The 16504-nt window shown below is 43.5% G+C and overlaps 1 protein-coding gene across 2 annotated transcripts; it reads right to left on the bottom strand.

Moving 5' to 3' along the window:
• Positions 1 to 5310: 5310 nt before the first annotated feature.
• Positions 5311 to 12616, bottom strand: LOC121005385 (gastrula zinc finger protein XlCGF26.1-like). 2 transcript variants are annotated; one of them, XM_040438105.1, is made up of 5 exons: positions 12563 to 12616; positions 12081 to 12226; positions 11770 to 11961; positions 11337 to 11460; positions 5311 to 6876 (listed from the first exon to the last, which is right to left on the bottom strand). In XM_040438105.1, exons 2-5 carry the CDS (start codon positions 12186 to 12188, stop codon positions 5531 to 5533), a joined length of 1770 nt encoding a protein of 589 aa, XP_040294039.1. In that variant the 5' UTR covers positions 12189 to 12226; positions 12563 to 12616; the 3' UTR covers positions 5311 to 5530. The 2 variants fall into 2 exon arrangements, with proteins under 2 accessions (XP_040294039.1, XP_040294041.1); XM_040438107.1 differs by having other exon boundaries at positions 5311 to 6873.
• Between the last annotated feature and the right edge of the window lie 3888 nt (positions 12617 to 16504).

Here is a 16504-nt window from a genome sequence, read left to right as displayed (position 1 = left end):
TCATCACGGAGGTAGTGGCGTATCTGAGAGAACAGCAGATAAGGATTGTTTCATACCTCGACGATTTTCTCCTAATAGCAGACACCAAACTGAACCTCGAGAGCAGCATCCATCAGACCATAGCTCTTTTCAAGGATCTCGGCTGGATAATAAATTACCCCAAATCCGACCTAATACCAAGCACCAGAAAACAATTCCTGGGAGTTCTCTTGGACACAAGAGATCAATTTTCCTTCCTTCCAGAGTCCAAGCAGGAGATCATAAGGGGGAAGATTAGTGTCGTTCCAAAAAAGGAAGGTCCATACTCTAAGAGAGGCAATGAAGATTCTGGGCCTGATGACATCATGTATATCAGTGATCCCGTGGGCTCAGTTTCATTCCAGGATCCTACAGTCCGCAATCCTGACATCATGGGACAGGGATCATCATTCCCTAGACTCAAAGATAACGCTTACAAAACGGTGTCTAAATTCCCTTTCGTGGTGGACCAACCCCGAAAATCTAAGGAAGGGGGTGGCCTGGAACCCGTCTCCATCCATAGTCATCACCACGGATGCAAACCAGTGGGGCTGGGGTGCTCATCTGAAGGATCATGTCTTCCAGGGCAGATGGTCCAGCCTGGACAGCCACAGGTCCTCAAATTACAGGGAATTGAAGGCGGTATGGAAGACTCTAAAATCGGCCGAATTCATTCTCTCCAACCACCACATCAGAATTCTGTCAGACAACATGACTACAGTGTGTTACCTGAAGAGGCAGGGGGGAACCAGAAACCCTCATCTTCAGGTCTTGTCAGAAAATTTTTGTTCACTGGGCAGAGAGGAAGATCCTCTCAGTGACGGCCGTTCACCTAAAGGGAGCAGAAAACTCAGCGGCAGACTTTCTAAGCAAACACTGTCTCGACGCAGGCGAATGGTGCCTAATCCGGGAGGTTTTCCTTCAGATCTGCCACCATTGGGGGTTCCCACAGATAGACCTATTTGCTTCCAGGAGGAACACCCAAGTGAATCAGTTCTTCTCTCTGAACCCCAGAGACAATCCGCTAGGGGTAGACGCCTTATCCCAGGATTGGGACATAAACCTGGCATATGCCTTCCCTCCATTTCCCTTGATTCCTTTGGTCCTGAAGAAGCTAAAGGCTTGCTCAGCTACCCTTATTCTGATAGCCCCGGCCTGGCCGAAGAGAGCCTGGTTCCCGCTGTTGAAGGATTTACTCCTAGACGATCCAATAACCCTTCCAGGAAGGAAGGACCTTCTCATACAGGGGCCCCTGGAACACCCGAACCTCGAGAAACTAAAACTAACAGCCTGGATCCTGAAAGGCAAATCCTGAGAAGTAAAGGCCTGTCAGATAAGGTAATTTCAACCTTGCAGCAGAGCCGTAAACCTGTAACCTCAGCCATATACTTAAAGATATGGAGGAGGTTTACATCATGGCTCTCAGACACTCATCCAGGGATCTCTGTCCCGTCTATAGGCTGCATTCTGGACTTCTTACAGGCAGGTTTCGATTTGGGCCTAAAACCCAGTACCCTTAAAGTCCAGATTTCGGCTTTGAGTAGTTTTCTTGATACCCCTCTGGCAGACCACAGGTGGATTAGAAGATTTGTTAAATCAATTTCCAGGTTGAGACCTACTATTAGGCAGACGGTCCCCCCATGGGACTTAAATATAGTCTTAGAGGGTCTTCGTGGTTCTCCCTTTGAACCTATTGACCAGTTATCGGATAAATTACTTTCCTTAAAAACTGTCTTTCTACTAGCCATTACCACAGTTCGTAGAATTGGTGAGATTCAGGCCCTCTCCATCAGGGAACCATTCTTGAAGATTCTGGATGACCGAGTCATTTTAAAATTAGATCAGTCCTTTTTACCAAAGGTGGTATCTCCGTTTCACAGGAACCAGGAAATAATCCTTCCCTCCTTTTGTGCCTCCCCCAAGAATGCGAAGGAAGAAAGATTCCACTGCCTGGACGTAAGAAGATCCATTCTCGCTTACCTTCAGAGGACGGCGCCGTGGAGAAAATCTCAGAACCTCTTTGTTTCATTTGGTGGAAGGAACAGAGGCAGCAAGGCCTCGAAACAGACTCTAGCCCGTTGGATCAGAGACTTGATTCGAGAGGCTTACATACAGAAGGGACTTACTTGCCCTTTATCTATAAGAGCCCACTCCACCAGAGCAGTGGCATCGTCATGGGCAGAAAAAGCAGATGCTTCAGTGGAGCAGATTTGCAGGGCCGCTACCTGGTCCAGTTTCTCTACATTTGTTAAGCATTATAGACTAGATTCTCTGGCCAACCAGGACCTAGCGTTCGGTCGTAAGGTCCTTCAGGCTGTGGTCCCCCCCTAGTTATTTAGCTGGTAGTTCTCCAGTGGGTACTGTCATGGAGGGACGTCCTGGAAACTAAAGTTTAGTCTTACCGGTAAACGGTTTTCCAGGAGTCCGACATGACAGTACCCGTTATTTCCCCCCCCCATATTTCTTTTCGATTATTGCCAGGGTCCTTAATTACCTTTCCAATGTGAGATTAACATGGAAGTTCAATAAATGGTTTGGATCCTATCTGGTGTAGTAATTGGAAAGAACACTGGTGGGAGGGTAGGGGAGGGGCCTTTTAACCTTTTCACGCTTCCTGTCCCTACAGATATCCAATAGGACATCCTCCAGTGGGTACTGTCATGTCGGACTCCTGGAAAACCGTTTACCGGTAAGACTAAACTTTAGTTTTTTTTTGGGGGGGGGGGGGGGTTCTTAACTAATTTGATTAAATTTGTGGTATGGTCACACTTCTTTCTAATGTAGAAACACTGTTAGCTAGAAATTCTGATTGTCAATCAGTAGCGTGACCCAAAGGTGTAGTTAGGGGGTAAGCATGGGTGGAACATATCTGTCACCTGGGTGGTCCGTCAACCTAGGTAATGGCGCACCATGACCACTACACAGTGATGTCTTTGATTACAATCACTTTCCCATCTTTTACATTCGGCACAGACCACTACGATGACTTCTTCCAGTCAAGACTTGTGTCTGTAGAGTTTGCAACAGAGACAACTTTGGGTCCCCCCTGTCTTTTTCCAACCAACAAAAACTCATACAGATACCCCAATTCTGTGCCTGTTGCTGCCCCATCCATCCCTATTGCCTCCTTAATAACTAATATTGCCACCTGAAAAATGCCCCATTGAGGCCTTAAAATAGTAACGTCCTTTGTGTCCCTTAATACATAACAATGCCCCTTGTACCCCCTGAATTAATAATAAGGCCCTATTTTGCGTCTGAAAGATAATAATGCCTCACGAATAAATAATAATTCCCACTCCTGCCCCTCAGACAATTGCGAGAAGAAGACAAAAATAAACCTTGTAGTCACCTTACCTCAGTCCCCCAATGAGCTCAACAAGTCTTCTTCGCACCTCAGCCGTCTTAATATTATCTGCCTCTTGGGGCCCATTTACCACCTGCTCCTCAGCCGTTTGAGGCCAATTTAACATCTAAAGATGGTTTTTTACCATCCAAACCATGTGAAATTCCCATGAATGAAGACTCTGATGAGCAGAGCAGCAGATCTGGTAAGTTTGGCCACTTCTTTCATCTTGTCTCTCTCATTGTTTTTTTGTACATTCTGTTTCTTATTTGGATTTTTTTTCTCTGATAGGATCTGACTACAAAACAACACATGGAACCTCTTGGGACCCTCTTCTGGCATCGGGAGATCTGACAGATGTGCTACCTCCGACCTCCTCTCACCAAGTGAGTGGACCTAAATCCATCCAATAGGAGAATCCCAGGGGAAAATGAAGGAACCTCCCCTCCCTTAAAGAGCCAGAAAAACTGCACTAAAACCTATAACTTTTTATAATAAAACCTATAACTTTTTTATTGTATTGAGCTGGTGACGTATTGAGGGGTGATCATGCTACCCTTATATGGATGTGTAAAAATAAAGAGAAAACTAGGCCACAAGATTGTTCTTAGCCTTGCGAGAGTACAGATTTACCAAGTTGAAAAGTTGTGGATGTCAGGGACAGGTTGGGAACTCAACGTGGCCCTGGAAAAAACGTAGAAATGGCCCCATGTTGTAGGCAGAGCAATACTGGTAGAAGACATGGCCAAGACAAGTAGGTGGAGTCAGCAAACCATTAGGCATGGTCATAATAGCAGAAACAGCCATATATAGGAGCAGCTAATTAGCAATTGTACACAGCCATGCAGCAGCTCACAGAGCAGGAGATTAACCCTTGCAGTACTGCAGCTGAGTAGAGATACAAAGCACAGTGGCCCTAATTCACACACAGGAAGCTGGTGCCTGTGCGCAGTGGACAGTGATGTCCAAGAAATGCCATTGTAACAAACCACCATAGTAACTGACAGCTTCTGGGGTAGTATTTTGTGAAAAGATTCCTCCCTATCTTGTATTCCCCTCTCCCCTACTCTAAAATATATGTTCTTTTTTTCATTTCTTCTTCGTTTTCTTGGATCAACCATCCAACCAGAATCCAAGTGAATTATTGTCTAATGAGGAGGCAGCTAGATATATCACTCAGAGCCTGTGGCATAACTAGACATGACTGGGCCCCACAGCAAATTTTTTAATGCCCCCCCTTCCCCAAACTACTTTTTCACATACCCCTCACCCGTGCAACCCCCACTCCTGTGACTAGTGACTATCGCTCTCTCAGACGAGGCCCGGCAGCCTCTCTTTCCGTTTCCTGCAGTATCATTGTATATCGTGTCATTGTCTAATTGTGTTGAGGGGGCCCTGACAATAAAATCTTTTAGTCCTCCGTCTAGCTGTTCGGGCCTCAAAGCAGCCGCTTCCCTTATAGCTACGCCCCTGCTCAGAGAAAAGTAGGCGGGCTGGGAGGTATTCAGTGAAGACAGCCCAGGACATTGAACATGAAGGAACCGCCTTGTAAGCACTTGCTGATCTGGAAGGATTAAAACTTTGCTTCCTCTGTCATGTATACTGCATAACCATCAGTCAAGTATGTTTACCTTGCTCTCTGTCCCCTATATAGTGCTGTCAGCAGTTTTGAAGGCTCAGAACTGCTGACAGAATCCATATACCTTCAATAAGCACACTAGCCAGCTGTAGCACTATTTTGTGAAGACAGAAGCCATAGTCTTTTATCCAGAACAAGCCTTTTAACCAAAATTGTCAAATTTTCACAATAAAGATCGCATCAACAGACATAACGCTGGGAATCTAGCTGTGCAGTCATTTGATACTTCACTTTCCCAATCAAAGTTGAATTTAATAAAAATAAATCTTTATATATTTTAATAATATTAGGAAGGCATGAACAAATTTGAATGGAAATATTATCAAGCCAACATTGTTAGAATAATGGTAAGATTCCTGTATTCCTACCACAGAGCCTAATGTGTATGATCAAAGCTGGTTAATAATATCTTGACCCTGTAGGTTTCTGAGTTGGATGCATAGAGGGATGTTTATAGGTAACAACTCTGTTCAAGTTTTGCACTTTGTAACAAAAAGTATCAGCATTGCCTATAGAATCCCATCTGATCACGTGAGCAGCTTCTCTCCTGTGTGAATTTTCTGATGCCTAGTAAGATCTGATCTAGTGCTAAAGCATTTCCCGCATTCTGAACAGAGAAATGGCCTCTCTCCAGTGTGAATTCTCTGATGGTCAACAAGTCCTGATTTATGGGTAAAACATTTCCCACATTCAGAACATGCAAACGGCTTCTCTCCTGTGTGAACTTTCAAATGACGGGCAAGAGCTGATTTGTTGGTAAAACATTTTCCACATTCGGAACAAGGAAAGAGATTCTCTCCAGTGTGAGTCCTAAGATGTTCTACAAGACCTGTTTTATGGATATAACATTTCCCACATTCTTGACATGAAAACGACCTCTCTCCTGTGTGACTTTTCTGATGTCTTGAAACATCTGATTTATGAAAAAAACACTTCCCACATTCTGAACATGGATACGTCTTTGCCCCCGTGTGAATTTTCCAATGTCTATTAAACTCTGATTTCCTGCTAAAGCATTTTTCACATTCTGGACATGAAAACAGATTATCTCCTGTGTCATTGGTCTGATATTCAAGAAGATCTGGGTCCTTGGTGAAAACTATCCCATATTTGTATGAAAACAGCTTCTCTTCAGTGTGAACTTTCTGATGTCTAACAAGGTCTGATTTCTGGAAAAAACTTTTTCCACATTCAGAACATGAAAATGGCTTCTCCCCTGTGTGACGTTTCTGATGTTTAAAAAGATCAGATTTGTAGACAAAACATTTGCCACATTCTGAGCATTGAAACAATTTCTCTCCTGTGTGACTTTTATGGTGCCGAATAAGGAGTGACTTCCGGGAAAAACATTTCCCACATTCTGAACATGGAAATGGCCTCTCTCCCGTGTGACTTCGCAGATGTTCAACAAGACCTGTTTTTTGAGTGAAATGTTTTCCACATTCTGAACATGAATGTGGCTTTTCCTCAGTGTCGATTCCTTCATGTTCACTGAGAACAGTTTTTTGATTAAAACATTTCCCACATTCTGTACACAAAAACAAATTCACACTCCTGGTGTTTTGTTTTAAACATTCTCCATTTTCTGAATACATCATTGGCCATTCTTCCATGTATGATGACTGGCTGAGCTCACTTTCAGGAGACTGAAACATTTCACCCTCTCGATAATTTTCACTTTGTGCTTTTGAGTGATTAGAAGATTGTTTCTCATTAGATGGATTAGATGGTGGAAGTCTGCTTCGAAGTTGTGAACAGATATTTGGGGTAATGAGATTTTCTTCAGATGAATCCTGAGTGATATTATTCTTGTTGTCTTCAAAATCTGAAGATAAAAATAAATGTCCCTCGGGGCTTTTCTTATAGTCATCTACTGGCAAAAACAAAAAAGATTAAAAAAAATTTAATAAAAAAATGTTGGGATATGGCACTTCTATAAATCTTAGGGCTCGTTCACACGAACGTTTTTTTGCGTTCCGTATACGGGCCGTTTATTGCGTTCCATATACGGTCTGTATACGGAACCATTCACTTCAATGGGTCCGCAAAAAAAACGGAATGTACTCCGTGAGCAATCCGTTTCTGTATGTCCGCAATTCTGTTCCGCTAGATTTTGAGTCTTGTCCGCAAATCACGGTCCGTGGCTCCATTCAAGTCAATGGGTCTGCAAATAAAACGGAACACATACGGAAATGCATCCGTATGTCTTCCGTATCCGTTCCGTTTTTTGCGGAACCATCTATTGAAAATGTTATGCCCAGCCCAATTTTTTCTATGTAATTACTGTATAGGCCATACAGAAAAACGGAACTGAAACAAAAAACGGAGCAACCGAAACTGAAAAAACGGCCCGCAAAACACTGAAAAAGCCATACGGTCGTGTGAAAGAGGCCTTAATATGCAAGTTTTGAAATGCAGATTTCTCCTCAAAATCAGCTGTTCTGCAGGGGTTTAAGAAATCTGTGGAGACAGATAATCACTGAAGAAGTTTGCTTTTGAGAAGAGGATGTTCAGTTAGGACAACTTTTGCAGCATAATCAAGAAATGAATTTGGAACAAACATATTTTTGGCCTACAGTAAGGCATTATAGAAAGGAAACTGCTGTCTGAAAGAGTGAGATCAAATAGCTCCCTGCATTATCATGGTCCAAAACTGGAGATTAAAGGGCATCTGTCAGCAGATTTGTACCTATGAAACTGGCTGACCTGTTGCATGTGCGCTTGGCAGCTGAAGGCATCTGTGTTAATCTATGTTCATATGTGTCTGCATTGCTGAGAAAAATGAAGTTTCAATATATGCAAATGTAGGAACAACGGGAGCATTGCCATTACTCCTAGAGACTCCGTTTTCTCTACTACTGCGGCTCCTCTGCACTTTGATTGACAGCGCCAGGAATGATGACGTTCACTGCCTTCAGCTGCCAAGCACACATGCAACAGACAGTTAGACAGTTCCATAGGTACAAATCTGCTCACAGATGGCTTTTCAAAAAATGGTAGAGTAAATAGTCTGGTCCCTCTGTGCAGGTTCTCAATTCTGGCTATTAGAGGATGGTCCTGAAAGGGGGAACTCTCTCTATTGCCATCAAATGTCATAAGTGCTTTGCAAAGGAACATTGAATAGCATGGTCGGTTACAGAAGACATGTACATGCCATCAGCTAAGTGATATTGCAACAGTTTTGGGATAATGTTTCTGACATGGAGCATAGAGAGATATTGGGTGGGACAGTTGCCAAGGAAACGGTCAGACACCCAGCGAATATCATGCATGGGTCTTATTCTGACAAATGGGAGCCATGCATGATACTCACTGGGCATCGCTGTCACGACCATTGTTCAGTGGGATCTCTCCATGTGTGGGAGAGTATATGTGCACAACTTATTTGATATACAGTAAAGATGCAGGCATAAATGAGGAGGAAAGAGACAGCAGAAGGTGAAGAACCGCAAGTCAGCCCATTGCTCCGGAGAATAACAAAGTCATACTCATTGCTCATCGGTTGTCCTTTAAACTAGCTGTAGAAAATAATCCAAAGACAAATTGCGGAAAAAAAAAAAAATTACAAACAAAATCTGTGTTTTTTACACAATTTTTACAACAATATCAAATGTTTAACAGGGTCAAGACAAAGGCATGTGATGATAATATGGTTCAGTAATGAAGTGGCGTAAGAGTAATTCTTGAAGCCTATTTTGATACTGTTCGCACAGTTTTTCACTGACACTTAAAAAGTGTAACTGTCATATTTTTTGTTATTTGCTAGTTTATTACAGCTAGGCATGTATACCTGAGTTAGTCTGTCAATGATTGTGAAAAGATCTGTAATCACCTTATAATAACAACTTTCATTAATGTCCCCTATGCCTTTCAATTGGTCCCTTAAGAGAGCATTGCTAGGTCTTCAGTGTATACAGAACACAGAGGGGCGGTCCTTCTCACTGCATGCCTGCATCAGGCTTCAGAGTGAAGAGGCGTGTCTCATAGGAATCCAATCTGATTGGCCGGCAGGGAGCCGCTGGTTTAAGCAAATGTACAGTCAGGTCCATAAATATTGGGACATCGACACAATTCTACAATTTTTGGCTCTATAGACCACCACAAGGGATTTGAAATGAAATGAACAAGATGTGCTTTAACTGCAGACTGTCAGCTTTAATTTGAGGGTATTTACATCCAAATCAGGTGAACGGTGTAGGAATTACAACAGGTTGCATATGTGCCTCCTACTTGTTAAGGGGCCAAAAGTAATGGGACTGAATAATAATCATAAATCAAACTTACTTTTTAATACTTGGTTGCAAATCCTTTGCAGTCAATTACAGCCTGAAGTCTGGAACGCATAGACATCACCAGACGCTGGGTTTCATCCCTGATGATGCTCTGCCAGGCCTCTACTGCAACTGTCTTCAGTTCCTGCTTATTCTTGGGGCATTTTCCCTTCAGTTTTGTCTTCAGCAAGTGAAATGCATGCTCAATCGGATTCAGGTCAGGTGATTGACTTGGCCATTGCATAACATTCCACTTCTTTCCCTTAAAAAACGCTTTGGTTGCTTTTGCAGTATGCTTTGGGTCATTGTCCATCTGCACTGTGAAGCGCCGTCCAATGACTTCTGAAGCATTTGGCTGAATATGAGCAGATAGTATTGCCTGAAACACTTCAGAATTCATCCTGCTGCTTTTGTCAGCAGTCACATCATCAATAAATACAAGAGAACCAGTTCCATTGGCAGCCATACATGCCCACGCCATGACACTACTACCACCATGCTTCACTGATGAGGTGGTATGCTTAGGATCATGAGCAGTTCCTTTCCTTCTCCATACTCTTCTCTTCCCATCACTCTGGTACAAGTTGATCTTGGTCTCATCTGTCCATAGGATGTTGTTCCAGAAATGTGTTTTTTTTAGATGTCGTTTGGCAAACTCTAATCTGGCCTTCCTGTTTTTGAGGCTCACCAATAGTTTACATCTTGTGGTGAACCCTCTGTATTCTCTCTGGTGAAGTCTTCTCTTGATTGTTGACTTTGACACACATACACCTACCTCCGGGAAAGTGTTCTTGATCTGGCCAACTGTTGTGAAGGGTGTTTTCTTCACCAGGGAAATAATTCTTCGGTCATCCACCACAGTTGTTTTCCGTGGTCTTCCGGGTCTTTTGGTGTTGCTCAGCTCACCGGTGCATTCCTTCTTTTTAAGAATGTTTCAAACAGTTGTTTTGTCCACTCCTAATGTTTTGCTATCTCTCTGATGAGTTTGTTTTGGTTTTTTTCAGCCTAATGATGGCTTGCTTCACTGATAGTGACAGCTCTTTGGATCTCATCTTGAGAGTTGACAGCAGCAGATTCCAAATGCAAATAGCACACTTGAAATTAACTCTGGACCTTTTATCTGCTCATTGTAATTGGGATAAAGAGGGAATAACACACACCTGGCCCTCGAACAGCTGAGAAGCCAATTGTCCCATTACTTTTGGCCCCTTAACAAGTGGGAGGCACATATGCAAACTGTTGTAATTCCTACACCGTTCACCTGATTTCAAATCCATTGTGGCGGTCTATAGAGCCAAAAATGTTAGAATTGTGTCGTTGTCCCAATATTTATGGACCTGACTGTATAAGTGAAGTGAGGGAACGCAGTTTTGGCCTCAAAAAACTGGCAGAGGAACCATCTTGAGAAGATTTTCATAATGCAGGGTACAGAACAGCCGTAACTACGGGAAAAGCTCAAGGAAAAAAAAGTGGTATGTGAAGAAATTAAAGATTGCTTTATGCATAATGCTGCTGCAGCAGTAACATATGCTAAATTTTTTTTTTTTTTTTTATGAAAACATGACAGTTACACTTTAAAATTATGCCTTTTACAACACTATGATAACTCTATGACTACTACTTTCACATCTACATTTTTAATTCAGGTTTTGAGATCCGGCAAAGGATCAAAAACCCTGAATTTAACGGATCAGTTCTGTTCCTATTCATTGTTAATGGGGACAAAAATGATCAGGATGCATCAGTTCAGCTGTGTTTTGTTGCCTGGCACAAAACTGATGCAAGCAGCATTTTTGTGTCCGGTTTGCAAAATGCAACAAACCGGATCCGTCATGGAAAAACTGGATCTGGTGCCCATTGACTTACAATGATTTTCTTACCAGATCCGGTTTGTTGCGTCTTGATTTAATACAACCGGATCCGGCTGAAACTGAGTCATCCGCATGTATTAAATGAAATGGATCTGTTTAATTCAGGTTTTGGGATTCTCAGCCGGATCTCAAAGCCTGAATTAAATACGCAGATGTGAAAGTAGCCTAAGGTTATGAGGTTCTTGCCTTACCTGGTGATATGATGGGCTGGTAGTCCTCCATGAAAACTTCCTTGTACAGATCCTTGTGTCCTTCTAAATACTCCCACTCCTCCATGGAGAAGTAGACGGTGACATCCTGACACCTTACAGGAACCTGACACACATACAAAGACACAGTCATCAACCATCCAGACACATTGGGGCAGATTTACCGCTCAGTCTCCTCAGTGTCGTTAGTAAGTGTCTTTAAGCCACACTCCCCAAGATGCAAAATTGTGTGCCAAAATCTTGGCGTAAAGTAAACTTCCTAATTGATGGTACAAAGTTAGACAAGTGTCTAAAGCTGCACCATACTTTGATAAATCTACCAAACGTTTAGACTGTCTAATCTAAGTTTACACAGGTTTAGTAAATGTGCCCCATTATCACCTGTATTACTGTATAAGGTCCCAGCAGGGCTCACCTCTCCAGTCAGCAACTCAATGATCTTGCTGGCGATTTCTAGGATCTTCTGCTCATTGCTTCTCTCATGGACCAGTGTATTAGGTGGAGACTGCATGACAGGGCTGTGGGGCCTGCTCCATCCTCCTGACACAAGAGGGCAGTTGCTGGTGGTCACGCATTGACTAGATGTCTTTTTCACTACTGTGCAGTCCTACAAATTGAGAAATATAATTTTTTACAGCCACAGTCCCTTACCTCTCCAGTCATGTCCACGTGATATTAATGGAGAGAGGAGTGATGTAATGTGACATAATGGTCAGCGTCCCTCACCTCTCCGGTCAGCAGGTAGATGATCTCCAGGGTGAGGTCTAGGATATCCTTGGTCATTGTAATTCTGACCTTGTTGATCCCTATTGGGTCAGTCAAGGAGAGAACCATTGTGATGTGGAGGAGACTTCAGCAGGAAGCAAGCTGGACTGCAGATAGATAGAAAATGGTGGAGACATTGTAGTCTACGAGTTCAGTTTTGCACATACTATTGAGAGAAATCGCCCTTTACTAGAGAACGTCAAGGACCATGGAAGCTGGATTGTTGATCATTGAGAGCATCCTCTGATTAGGCGTGACAGTGGCGCCCCACTGGGTTCTTAACCTGCGACTTGAGGCATGCAGCAAAGAAGAGCAGTGGAGCTCCTGTCGTCATAGAGACACGACTGACAGCCAATGTAAGAATAGATATCAACGTAATTGACCTGTCAGTGGTTTCGGTGTTATTGCTGTACAGTATAACAACGTCTACAAGTCATACATACCCCAATCAGCATCTCATGTGTAGCTGCTCTCTCCTAGTAACTGCAGGACCTGTGATGATGTCACTGTCATGTGACCAGTCACATGAGAGGGTGGAAGGGATGAACTAAAGAGTAGTCAAGGAATTAACTCATGAAACTCCTCCAGCAGCACAACCTGGGGCCTGCCTCTTCCTATACATGTGACTGATCACATGATCATGACATCATCAAAGGTCCTTTCACCCATTTGGATTTCACATGTACAAAATAACTCCCTGATGAGTTTGCTGCGGCTCCCAGAAGAGAGATAAGTGGCAGTCAGTTAAGGCCACTTTCACACCGCTTCGGAATATACATGGATATACATGGATTCTGGATGACATACCTTCTGTATTTCATCCGGATTTACTTGTGTCCTTCCTGCATTTTTAATGCACTCCCATAGACTATAATGGGCGTATCCAGAGTCAAGCTAGGACAAACTAGGACATGCTAAAATTTTATATATATATATATATATATATACACTGCTCAAAAAAATAAAGGGAACACTTAAACAACACAATGTAACTCCAAGTCAATCATACTTCTGTGAAATCAAACTGTCCACTTAGGAAGCAACACTGAGTGACAATCAATTTCACATGCTGTTATGCAAATGGGATAGACAACAGGTGGAAATTATAGGCAATTAGCAAGACACCCCCAATAAAGGAGTGGTTCTGCAGGTGGTGAACACAGACCACTTCTCAGTTCCTATGCTTCCTGGCTGATGTTTTGGTCACTTTTGAATGCTGGCGGTGCTTTCACTCTAGTGGTAGCATGAGACGGAGTCTACAACCCACACAAGTGGCTCAGGTAGTGCAGCTTATCCAGGATGGCACATCAATGCGAGCTGTGGCAAGAAGGTTTGCTGTGTCTGTCAGCGTAGTGTCCAGAGCATGGAGGCGCTACCAGGAGACAGGCCAGTACATCAGGAGACGTGGAGGAGGCCGTAGGAGGGAAACAACCCAGCAGCAGGACCGCTACCTCCACCTTTGTGCAAGGAGGAACAGGAGGAGCACTGCAAAATGACCTCCAGCAGGCTACAAATGTGCATGTGTCTGCTCAAACGGTCAGAAACAGACTCTATGAGGGCCCGACGTCCACAGGTGGGGGTTGTGCTTACAGTCCAACACCGTGCAGGACGTTTGGCATTTGCCAGAGAACACCAAGATTGGCAAATTCGCCACTGGCGCCCTGTGCTCTTCACAGATGAAATCAGGTTCACACTGAGCACATGTGACAGAGTCTGGAGACGCCGTGGAGAACGTTCTGCTGCCTACAACATCCTCCAGCATGACCGGTTTGGCATTGGGTCAGTAATGGTGTGGGGTGGCATTTCTTTGGAGGGCCGCACAGCCCTCCATGTGCTCGCCAGAGGTAGCCTGACTGCCATTAGGTACCGAGATGAGATCCTCAGACCCCTTGTGAGACCATATGCTGGTGCGGTTGGCCCTGGGTTCCTCCTAATGCAAGACAATGCTAGACCTCATGTGGCTGGAGTGTGTCAGCAGTTCCTGCAAGACGAAGGCATTGATGCTATGGACTGGCCCGCCCGTTCCCCAGACCTGAATCCAATTGAGCACATCTGGGACATCATGTCTCGCTCTATCCACCAACGTCACGTTGCACCACAGACAGTCCAGGAGTTGGCAGATGCTTTAGTCCAGGTCTGGGAGGAGATCCCTCAGGAGACCATCCGCCACCTCATCAGGAGCATGCACAGGCGTTGTAGGGAGGTCATACAGGCACAGGGAGGCCACACACACTACTGAGCCTCATTTTGACTTGTTTTAAGGACATTACATCAAAGTTGGATCAGCCTGTAGTGTGTTTTTCCACTTTAATTTTGAGTGTGACTCCAAATCCAGACCTCCATGGGTTGAAAAATTTGATTTCCATTTTTAAATTTTTGTGTGATTTTGTTGTCAGCACATTCAACTATGTAAAGAACAAAGTATTTCAGAAGAATATTTAATGCACTCAGATCTAGGATGTGTTATTTTTGTGTTCCCTTTATTTTTTTGAGCAGTGTATATATATATATAATGTGAATAGCCCTATTCACCTATATATGCAGCGGATTTCAATGCACAAAATAGACAAATATGCTTGTTTCTGCATTTTTAAGGGTAAGACCACAGTGAGTGCACTGCACATTTGTCACAAATTTCACACTTCGCCTTGCAGGGGGTGAGCTCTCGGCAGAAATCTTCAGCAGAAATTAACATGCCAAGTGTCAAGTTACGTGTGTAAACTTTCTGCAGTGTGTATATGAGCCTTAAAAAAGTGACCAGGAGGTCATATTTATCCCAGAATGATACCTATGAAAACTACAAATCTTCCTATGAAAAAAAAAAAAAGCCCTCACACAGCTATGTGCTTGAAAAAAAGAAAGATATGGCTCTCAGATTAGGGTGAAACATAAAAAAAAAAAAAATAATTCTTCTGCAAAAGCAGTCAAACTATAAAAAGAAAGCTATCATTTTGGTATAACTGAGACATGGCTGGATGATAGCTATGACTGGGCAGTTAATGTACAAGGTTACAGTCTGTTTAGAAAGGATCGCCAAAACCGGAGAGGGGGAGGGGTCTGCCTTTATGTAAAGTCCTGTCTAAAACCCACAGTCCGGGAAGATATAAGTGAGGGACACGAACATGTGGAGTCACTGTTGGCAGAAATACATGGAGCTAAAAACAATAATAAATTACTAATAGGAGTTTACTATAAACCACCTAATATACCAGAGTCCACAGAAAATCTACTACTAAACGAGATAGACGAGGCGGCAAATCATAATGAGGTCGTTATTATGGGGTAATTCAACTACCCAGATATAGACTGGGAAACTGAAACCTGTATATCTCATAAAGGAAACAGGTTCTTGGTAATAACCAAAGACCATTACCTTTCCCAACTGGTTCAGGACCCGACTAGAGGGACGGATAACCCTTTTAATAACAAATTTCTGCTGTGTCCTTCATATATACAGTGAATATGTCACCATGGAGGACTACAGTTTAGACACATCCCGGTGGTTGTCTTCATCAATATGTTCCCTTTATGAGTGGTCACCACTGCCAAATGATGTAGTATTTGACCTTTACTGCATTATTTAGATCAGCCATTCCTTATGTGACCTGTACTTAGATGAGCTGTCTGACGTGTTAAGGTAATGAAGGCATGGAAGGTAGATAAAAGATGCACGGCACTCACCAGGATCGAGTCTTTAAAGGAGCTTTATTGCTGACTAGCAGGGTAACATCAGCTGCACAGGCTGGGGAGCGGGACGGCCCAGGTGTGGAGAGGCGGTGACGGCCGTTTCGCGCAGAATCGCTCTTCTTCGGTCCGAGGAAGCGCGATTCTGCGTGAAACGGCCGTCACCGCCTCTCCACACCTGGGCCGTCCTGCTCCCCAGCCTGTGCAGCTGATGTTACCCTGCTAGTCAGCAATAAAGCTCCTTTGAAGACTCGATCCTGGTGAGTGCCACGCATCTTTTATCTACCTTCCATGTCAAGTGTTATTCTTGTCACGCTGAGCACCACACTGTCTGGGTCCGCTTGTGCAGCCGCGGGTCTAGGAGTTCCGGAGTTGAAGGAGGCGTGGGTGACTTTCCTAAAGGAGCAGTGCCGCTGTTTTCCTTTTGCTCTTGCTTCCTCACCATTTTTTTTTTTAAGGTAATGAAGGTTTATTGAGATTGCCACCAACCATTGAAAGGTCCTTGGCCTTGAGGCCTTATGATGACAGCACATCAGTCTGGAAAGGCTAATTCAGTCCAGGGGGCATCTGTGTCTGATAAGCTACTGATGGAGGAGTCAAAATAACGATGGTTTCAGCATGTATTGTATCATACATACAGTACAGACCAAAAGTTTGGACACACCTTCTCATTCAAAGAGTTTTCTTTATTTTCATGACTA

Source organism: Bufo bufo, chromosome 6, assembly GCF_905171765.1.
Source record: "Bufo bufo chromosome 6, aBufBuf1.1, whole genome shotgun sequence".
Lineage (NCBI taxonomy): Eukaryota > Metazoa > Chordata > Amphibia > Anura > Bufonidae > Bufo > Bufo bufo.
Note: the sequence above shows the minus strand (reverse complement) of the source record. Positions and strands in the feature narration are given on the sequence as shown.